This window comes from Mangifera indica, chromosome 9 (genome assembly GCF_011075055.1).
Source record: "Mangifera indica cultivar Alphonso chromosome 9, CATAS_Mindica_2.1, whole genome shotgun sequence".
NCBI classification, from domain to species: domain Eukaryota; kingdom Viridiplantae; phylum Streptophyta; class Magnoliopsida; order Sapindales; family Anacardiaceae; genus Mangifera; species Mangifera indica.
Genome location: NC_058145.1, coordinates 4,640,917 through 4,649,740, shown reverse-complemented (window position 1 = coordinate 4,649,740; position 8,824 = coordinate 4,640,917). Strand labels below are relative to the sequence as shown.

The following is an 8,824-nucleotide window of genomic DNA, read 5'->3' as shown; positions in this document are numbered from 1 at the left end:
AAGTCTACATGATAGATAAAATAGCTCAAAAAATATAGTGCTATGCACTTTAAAAGCTTTATTATCAAAATATGCAGATAAGAGCTCTTAACTAAATGCATAAACAATTAAGAATAACACTAAAATTAGTAAAAATTCATGCACAAGTTTTAGTGCACCCATAAAAAATATTTAATTGAAGATATTTAAACAAAATCCAATTAGATATCAGAAGTATTTTCTCATGTTAAAAATAAAACAAAAAATAATAATTAATAAAAAGTTCAGAACTTTCATGAGACATAAAAGAGTTGGTCTGTTTTGAGGAATAAATATGACTACATAATAAAATTAGAGATTGCTCTTATCCGTTATACTAAAAGATAATATTATGTTACAATCAAATTCGCCCACATATAAAGCATTCAAAATGAAACAAAGGAAGATATCAACAAAAGAAATACTAAATAACATGAAACAATACCAACTTTTTTTTGAAAAATTGTAGCCCAAAATGAAATTATGAGTAGTATGTATATGTATAACAAAGTTAGCATATCAGTCTAATTATTAATTGCAAAACCTTTAAACAAACGTAAAATATAGTCAAATAATTCGTATTTAATACAAGAAAAGTATAAAATAAGTGTTTAATATATTTTTAATTTAAAAATTATTTTCAACTTATTTAATACACAAATTAAACATAGTTTGAATTAAACCTGAATAATATGTGGTTTTACTACCTTGACTTCAAAATAAGGGCTTTTGGATCAATAGGGGGGCCTACTTCCCTTTTTTTTCTTTCTGGGCAGTTTTTGACAAACGTGATGATTTAGACCGTCCAATGATTCACATACAAAAACAAACTTAGCTCAAGATCATCTCGAATCTAAAAGAGATAACTTAAGATCGATTTAAGATCAACAAGATGAGTTTTGAACTGGGTTTGAAAATAATTTTACTTTAGATTTGATTCAAATTAATTCAAACTCGTTTGAACGTGATTTATTTTATAAAAACATATTTAATCTTTAGGTTTAACTTGACTCATTCAATTTAAGTTTGAATTTAAACTCAAACAATTTAGGTTGAATCTAACCCTACTTCTTGAACTTGTTCTAGAAATAGATAGCAATTCAACTTTTTGTTTAAGCTGAAATATTTCTGTTTGGCGGATCTCATTGATTCTGTAGAAATGAATATGGTCTCTCTTGTCAAAATCAGAGTTCATGCTTATCCTTTTCAAGCCCATTTTGGGCAATTGAGGAGGAGTAATTTGAGGAAAAAGAAAAAAAAGTTATGTGCATACACAACACAACAATATTATTTTTAATATATATTTCCTTCAATTGACATTGTTTTTTTTTTTTAAATTATTTTTAATATATATATATTAAAAGTTATGTGGCTATGTGAGTAGTCTATTAAATATTATGATGAATGATAATGTTGTTCACCATTTTTCAGAAATTTTAAACAATTTCCCACTTCGATTCTCTGTTGTTTATGTTATATAATGAATTAACACAAATTAACAACTTTAAATAGCTCAAATCATAATCATTAAATCACATATGCTTCATCTCAACCATTGTCCAAGTTAAGGTATTTCATATACATTCGATTTTAAGTATTTTAATAATGTGTTATCATATGATTAGACAGTATTTTATTTTTATTTCAAAATTATTAAATTATATAATAATATATCATTTGAATACTTAAAATTAGAATTTTATTAAAAAGAAAATACATTGGGAGGATTAATGATGAAAATAGTTGTTTGATAGTATGAGAATATTTATTTAAAAAAAAAAAAAAAAGAATGGAATTCCTTCGAGATAGAGGAAGGGGACCCTTTCGAACAGGATCATTTTCCAATTCTGTCGAAAAAGGGTCCTTTACATAATTTTCCCAAAAGAAGAATCGTATTATCTACACCTCATATACCATGCCAAATTGAAAAAAGAAAAGGGATTCCAACCCAAGTATAGAAGCCCAAAAATACTTGTACATAGTGTCGGTGATTTTCAGGGTTTCGGATAAGGACATGAAATAAGAATCCATAGATGGTCCTCATTTTGGAGGCTTTATGCACATAGAGATGCCATTCGGATTGAGATTGCTTTCTTACATCAAAGTATCTTTCAGCATTTTCACCTCTGTGCATTAAAAATAGAAATCAATATAAAAATACCCACAAAATAAAAAAATAAAAAAAGAAGAAGAAGAAGAAGAAGATATTATTCTTTTTATTTGATGCTAAATTGGAGTCTAATCTCAGGAGATGAAACCACTAAAAAATTACCGTATAGTTTGGTATAGTTTTTAATCTAGGTTATAATTTGAGTGACTTTTAAACTAAACCAAATTATAAATTATATTTTTTTAAAATACATATATATAATTATATTTTACAAAATTTTTTATTACAAATTAAAAAATAATTATAAAAAGATAAATATATATGTTTGATTAACCTAAATGGCCATTATTAATCAATCAAAAGTTCCTACTTTCAAAAAGTAATTGCATTTTTTATTTTTTCCAGAAGATTAATGTGCTTGGATTGGAGAACACAATTATTGGACATGAAAATTATTCTCATTTATGCATGATGCGAAAGCTACCTATTCTCTTGTGAGAAATCCCAAGTCAATCACTATCACATTTATTTTTCCATCCAATTTTAAAATATCTAATAATATATTATTATATAATTAAATTAAATTAAATTAAAAATAAAATAATATGATATATTATTTAAATATTTAATTAAATATTTAAAATTAAACATATATAACATTTTTCTATTTTTTTTTAATATTTAGATGCCATATTGAAATACATCCTATTAATTAATTTATTAGTCCATAGTACATCTTTCCACTCAGCATGACTTTGTAATATTGTTTGTTTAGTTTACAGTCTCTCCTGCAAAAGTTTACAATATGTCAAACATATAAAGTCGGTCCATATAATATTTAATTTATTGATGATAGAAGAAAAGCTACTTTATATGCATTGCAATTTGCATGCCTCTTACCCATGTCTCTTTATTGATTTAGGTGAAAAGCTTTGAAGCCAAAAAGCATCACTTCTCTCTGCTTTTCTAGAGCCCATTCCAGATTGTAATTTAAAAAATGAAGTGTGTCCAGGAAAAATTGAGAGTTGTGGAAATATTTGTAAGTTAGTTATTTCAAGTGTTTTAGTCTGCTACATCTATACAACAATACTTGAATATTACAACTGACCTGAAAATTGATATTTAGGTGATGCTTTTTCACAGAGCAACTTGAAAAGAAAAGCATAGTGTTGAAAGCTCCGAGTTCAATGGTCAAATGTTATGTGTGAATGTATTAAGATGAAATAAAACAAGGATAAGTGCTATATGTTGTCATTCATTTCAGGCAAAACTGTAATCATAATTGATGGTTAGTACTACTATACATGAAAGCATAAGCTAAAATCAACAAATAAGTTAAAGTTCTAGATGTTCAATGAGATTCTAGTTCTCTAAGGCTGACTCTGATGACTCCTCATCATCCAATGGCCTTCGACATGCAAAGGGCGGAGGAGGAGGATCAACAGTTGATGTGCCCTCTAGTACCATCACCACCTCACCCATGGAAGGTCGCATATGTTCATCAGTTTGAAGGCACCAAAACACAAGTCTCAACATGCGCTCCAGCTTTTGAGGATCGACTTCACTATCTATTCTTTGATCAACTATCCTCTCTGCATTTCCCTCCATCCATTCCTTATAAGCCCACTCACAAACATTTTCTTCAACTTCTTGATACCTGCCACTTACTAGCATCAACACCATCTTGCCAAAATCTTCCACATCTTTTGCTGCAGGAACCCAATTGAATGATGCTCCACCATGAAAAATGCCTAGGCCAAAATCAGTCACTTTCGCCTCAAAATCTTCATCCAAGACTACATTTCCACATTTCAGATTCCCATGGCTTACAAATTCCCTACACTCTGTGTGCAAATAAAAAAGAGCCCTTGCCACGGACAAGCATATGTCAACCCTCTTTCTCCAGTTCAGTTTCCCACAAAATTTGGAATCTTGTATATACTTTTCTAGAGAACCATTCTTAGCAAATTCATAGACAAGATACTTGTGATTTAACTCACAACAATAACCCTCCAGCTTTACGAGGTTTTTGTGATGAATATTCCCTATCTTAGACACTGCACTTCGGAACTTTCTCTCTGCTATTGTTGCATCCATCTTCTTGATGGCAATTGGTTGGTTATCTGCTCGCATGCCTTTGAACATCTTTGGGCCTAATTGGTACTTGAAGTTCGCTGAAAGCTCCTTGATTTCACTGAAGGATAACATAAGCAAACCCTTTGAGTTAGGGCCTGTAAAAGCTAATGCAGCTCTCCTCCTTATAGACTTTCTTCTCCTGTACAAGAAAATTCCAATCCCAAACTGAATGACAATGAATACAACGACCGTGCCGGAACCTGCCCCAATTTGACAAGGAATGCAAAGCCTGTTAGATTGTACTAGTCGAAAACTTGGGGGGGACTTTGTGAAATTGGGTTTAGCAGCTAATGGATCTGTGTATAAACATTTCCTTGTGAAGGATACAGAACTAAGCCAGGGGTCCGAATAACCACTCACGTACTGAGTTGTCATCATTCGGCATTGTGCAGTCCCATCATTTGTGAAGGTTACTGCTGAACATTGTGGATCATGTATGCAAGCCAGTTTACACTGCCGTAAACTTGACTGAAAAATTGAATCATTTGCTGGATAAATTCCATACAGTAACATGTGCTCATATTCAACCAAATCAGCACCAGAATCGCACTCCTGCGAACGTGGAAACAAACATTTTGTGCTGGCAGAAGATGTGGACTTAAAGGGGCATTTGCAGACCGGGGAAGCGGATGCATTGAATAAACAAATGCCCTGCTCACCACAGGTTGCAAAGACACTGCATTGATTTTCAACAGCTTGCCAAACTGATCTCCATGACCGTGAAGCCTTTACCCATGAATACAACCGTAGATTTCCATCCGCATCGAGCCTAAGAAACCGGAATTTGACAGAGTCGCCATGATCTTCTCCAAAGGCAGACCAAACAGGCTCCAAATTTTGATCCATAAGTTGAAAGGTTCCATTTGAAGTGAGAACAGCACTGAGATTTAAATGTGAAGGCCTTCCACTTTTCCAATAAGCAATACTATCCCACCTAAGTAGCAATTGTCCCAGAGAATTCATGTACAGGCTGTAGGAACTTGAAAGGGGATCTGTGGTAGCAGGTCTGAGTGTACTAAATACATATAATTTCTGACCTGGAAGAAGTGTATTTGATGGTGTATCAAAGCTTTGCCAAACCACATCTTTCCTCTCATTTAGTAAAACAAAATTGCCATCATCTTGAAGGAAAGCTGAGGCAACAGACAATAGCCTTGTTTTGGTTGTCCATACAGTGAATCCCTTTGAGGAGTCAAATAAAACCAGTTCCCCATTTTGTGAAAGCTGAAAATAAGACTGGTTACCAACAGTGGCATCACCTCCAGCAACCCAAACTACAGTTTGTTTGGCAGCAGTAATCAATTTGGAATTGTAACGAATACCAACACTAAACTGATTAGGCTGATCAGAAGAATTAAAGAATCCAAGTGCAAAATCACCATTGGAAGAGAACCAGAAGTCATTTTCCACTACAGAAAGTTTTGAACCAAGAGGAATTTGTGAAACTACAACTCTGAACAGCAACAACAACCCAATGGAGATACATAGGAGGAAAGGTGAATGAAGGAGGAATGGCTCCTGTTGAACCATATTTGAAAATGCTTAAAGATGCAACAAAACAACAAATGAGTACACCGAACACTCTAAAACATTTGTATCAGATAAGCGTAGTAGAACCACATTTTTAGCAGATTCAGGCAAAAAACATGTGAAATAGTAGGCAAGTGGAAAACTATTTAGGACTAAGCATAATAAAGCTTATGAAAATAAGAGATAATAATAGAAAGTTTTTTGGCTATGACCACTGCAATGCAACACAAGAAAGATATATACATCACATTTCAATATCAGGCGGGCAATAACAGACTGAAACATTGAAAAATTAGAAGAATTGTGATCAAAATCAAAGAAAGAAAACTGAAATATATAAAAATGGACCAAATGCAATTCAAGAGGGAACTAAATATTCGTAAGTTTGGTACCTGAAAAGACATTCAAGCCACCAGAAATTGAAGAAGCCAGCATAGAATACCCGCTTGACCGTAATAAAAAATTTCCATGCTCACTTTGGGGCCAAAAACCAAATCAACATCATATAAGCATAAAAACTTGACCAAAGCAACCAACTGTTTAAAAGGAATCGATGAAGGAACATAGAATAGCATATAAGTTTGACTTCTTAACGATATTTGGTGACATAAATGACCTGTACATGAAGAAAAATGAAAACTTTCTAATTATCAAGTTTAGGTATCGTAAAAAAAAAAATAAAAGCACAAGGCATACTGAAATTCAATGTTTGAAACTTTTTAGCAGATGGGACCCAAACAGACCAAAGGGATCAATAATGTGGGCCGTCAAATCACTTTCAGAGATAAGAGTGCACTGATATTGCAGTCCAACTTACACTGAAGATTTAAAAGCTGCAAAATTTGCAAGTATGAACTGGCAACCAGCCACCAAGTCAAAGATGAACCCCGTTGTTTTATTATCCGAGTAAAATAAAAAAATGCCGAGATCTAGATTTTGCTAGAAAATATTTTCTTGGGAGAAAATGAACACCCCAAGCGGAGGAAAGATTTACCAATGAACAAACAAACGGAGTCAAGGAGGGGAAATAAAAAAAATGAAAGTATGTTAGTTTGACATATACTCTAGTTGAAGAAAGTTAAAAGCAAAGAAAGGGGCCAAATGACTTATTCCTACCCAAAAAATCTTTTAATCTCAAATTTTTACTATTTAATTATAAAAATTTCAAACACCCACCTATAAGAGATTAAGTGTTGGTTTTAAGGGTAAAATCATTATTTTATCTTTAATATTAAAAATAAATTAAAATTTAATCTTTTTTTCCTCTCAAAACTCTAAAAAATAACTATTTCCCCATAAGTAAAATTTTAAAAAATGACATTTTCCTCACTAGGGCTTAGTTTTCAAACTCCGATGCCATCTACAAGGCCATTACCAGTGGCATTTCCCTCCCGATGCTTTCTCTCCTTCCGATGATCTCTTTCCTCTCAGTTAGACGTCTGATCGACATTGAATCAAGCTGGGGAGACGAAGACAAAGCCGTCTTCGTCTTCCCGATGAAGCTCTTCATCTCTTTAGCTTGATTCGATATCAATCGGGCATCTAGCTGAGAGGATAGAGATCGCTGGAGAAAAAGGAAATTTCGAGAGAGAGAGACTGTTGGCAATAGTACAGGACTTTGAAAACTAAACCCTAAGGGGGAAATGTCGTTTTTTAAAACTTTGCTTATAGAGGAAAAAATAGTTTTTTGGGTTTAAGGGAGAAAAAAATAAATAAAATTTTAAGATGTTACAGTTTCATTAATTTTAATCGCCCAAAGGTAGGTAAATAGAATTTTCAATATTAAAGGATAAAAAGTTGAGATGAGAGGATACTTTGGGTGAGAAATAGTGCTTTGGCCAAAGAAAAAGAAGAAAGACTCTAAAGTGGTACTAAGGAGATAGAAAGGGTTACAACGTTACTTGTTTGTCAACAGTTTTGCGTAGTAAACTTTTGTGAAGAGAATGTGTTCATGAGACTTGTAGGGAGGTGGGTTTAGAACAGAGCGTAATTTGGAGGGTAATGAGACCCTAAAATTTGACGGGAAGTGACAGAGGAGAGAGCGATTTGAAGAAGAGGAGAAAGACAAATATGTGTGTGTGAAAGCAAAGATAGCAGGGTGTTCATGGTCTAAATTCTTAATAGTTGCCTTTTAAACTATTATGACTAACAAAGTAGTCTTAATGTTCTGGCAAATATCATATATTCCCCTTTCAATTTAATAAGGGGTTTCTTTATTCAAGGATAGACAAATTAGACATGGCAAAATGGGTGAGTCGCCCATACAACTTGTATGTAACCCATCTAAAAATATATACGAGTCTTAGTTTATTGGATTTTGAATCTATTTTGGACCCCTATCAGTGGGTAATAAATTTTTTGCAAGGGGTTGGGTATGCGTGTAGGTGCATGCTAGTTACTTGTTATTTTTTTCTATTCATCTATTTCTTTCTCTTCAACAACAAACTTACAACACATCTATTACAAATTTTATATATTTTCTGTTCTCTTAATATAAAATAAACTCAAATCCACCATAAAATTAAAGAATTTGTTATATTGAAAATAAATTTAAATAATGTGAACACTAAACATTTTGTTATAAATATTGAGTTCATGTTCAATATTAAAATTCTTCAAATATATAAAAAACATTTTTATAATTTGAATTAAAATTTCATTCTTTTATAGAATACTTATGTATATGAAGTGAAAAAAATTAAAAATTATTAAATAAATATATTAAAATAATAAAAAAATATGAGAAATTAATATTAATGAGTAACTAACAAATCCACTTATATCTCTAATATTGGATACATATTTTAGAAATTATAATTTATATAATTGAATCAATTTTCAACTTATATATGTATTAATTTGACCCATATCTAAATTGACGTGCTTATTTGTCATATCTAATGAAAATCTTTGAAAAGGAGGATGTTCATAAACATATCATTGGGGTTGAGTCAACCTGTTACATGACCTCGATCTCCTTTTTTGGGCACTGAATATGGGACACAGTCCAGAAAATTGTGGAACATATCA

The 8,824-nt window shown here is 32.1% G+C and overlaps 1 protein-coding gene across 2 annotated transcripts; it reads right to left on the bottom strand.

Annotated features, from left to right (window-relative positions):
- Positions 1–3,352: 3,352 nt before the first annotated feature.
- LOC123225234 (G-type lectin S-receptor-like serine/threonine-protein kinase SD3-1) lies at positions 3,353–6,799 on the bottom strand. 2 transcript variants are annotated; one of them, XM_044649142.1, is made up of 3 exons: positions 6,612–6,799; positions 6,187–6,410; positions 3,353–5,805 (listed from the first exon to the last, which is right to left on the bottom strand). In XM_044649142.1, the coding sequence occupies exons 2-3, from the start codon at positions 6,227–6,229 to the stop codon at positions 3,491–3,493; spliced, it is 2,358 nt and encodes a 785-aa protein (XP_044505077.1). In that variant the 5' UTR covers positions 6,230–6,410; positions 6,612–6,799; the 3' UTR covers positions 3,353–3,490. The 2 variants fall into 2 exon arrangements, with proteins under 2 accessions (XP_044505077.1, XP_044505079.1); XM_044649144.1 differs by lacking the exon at positions 6,612–6,799 and having other exon boundaries at positions 3,353–5,782; positions 6,187–6,504.
- Positions 6,800–8,824: the final 2,025 nt, after the last annotated feature.

Excerpts from the sequence above, each read along its gene's own strand:
- LOC123225234 (XM_044649142.1), bottom strand. The coding sequence starts at position 6,229 with ATGCTGGCTTCTTCAATTTCTGGTGGCTTGAATGTCTTTTCAG. Across the intron at positions 5,806-6,186 it reads TGGCTTGAATGTCTTTTCAG|CATTTTCAAATATGGTTCAA; the intron begins GTACCAAACTTA and ends TGCATCTTTAAG.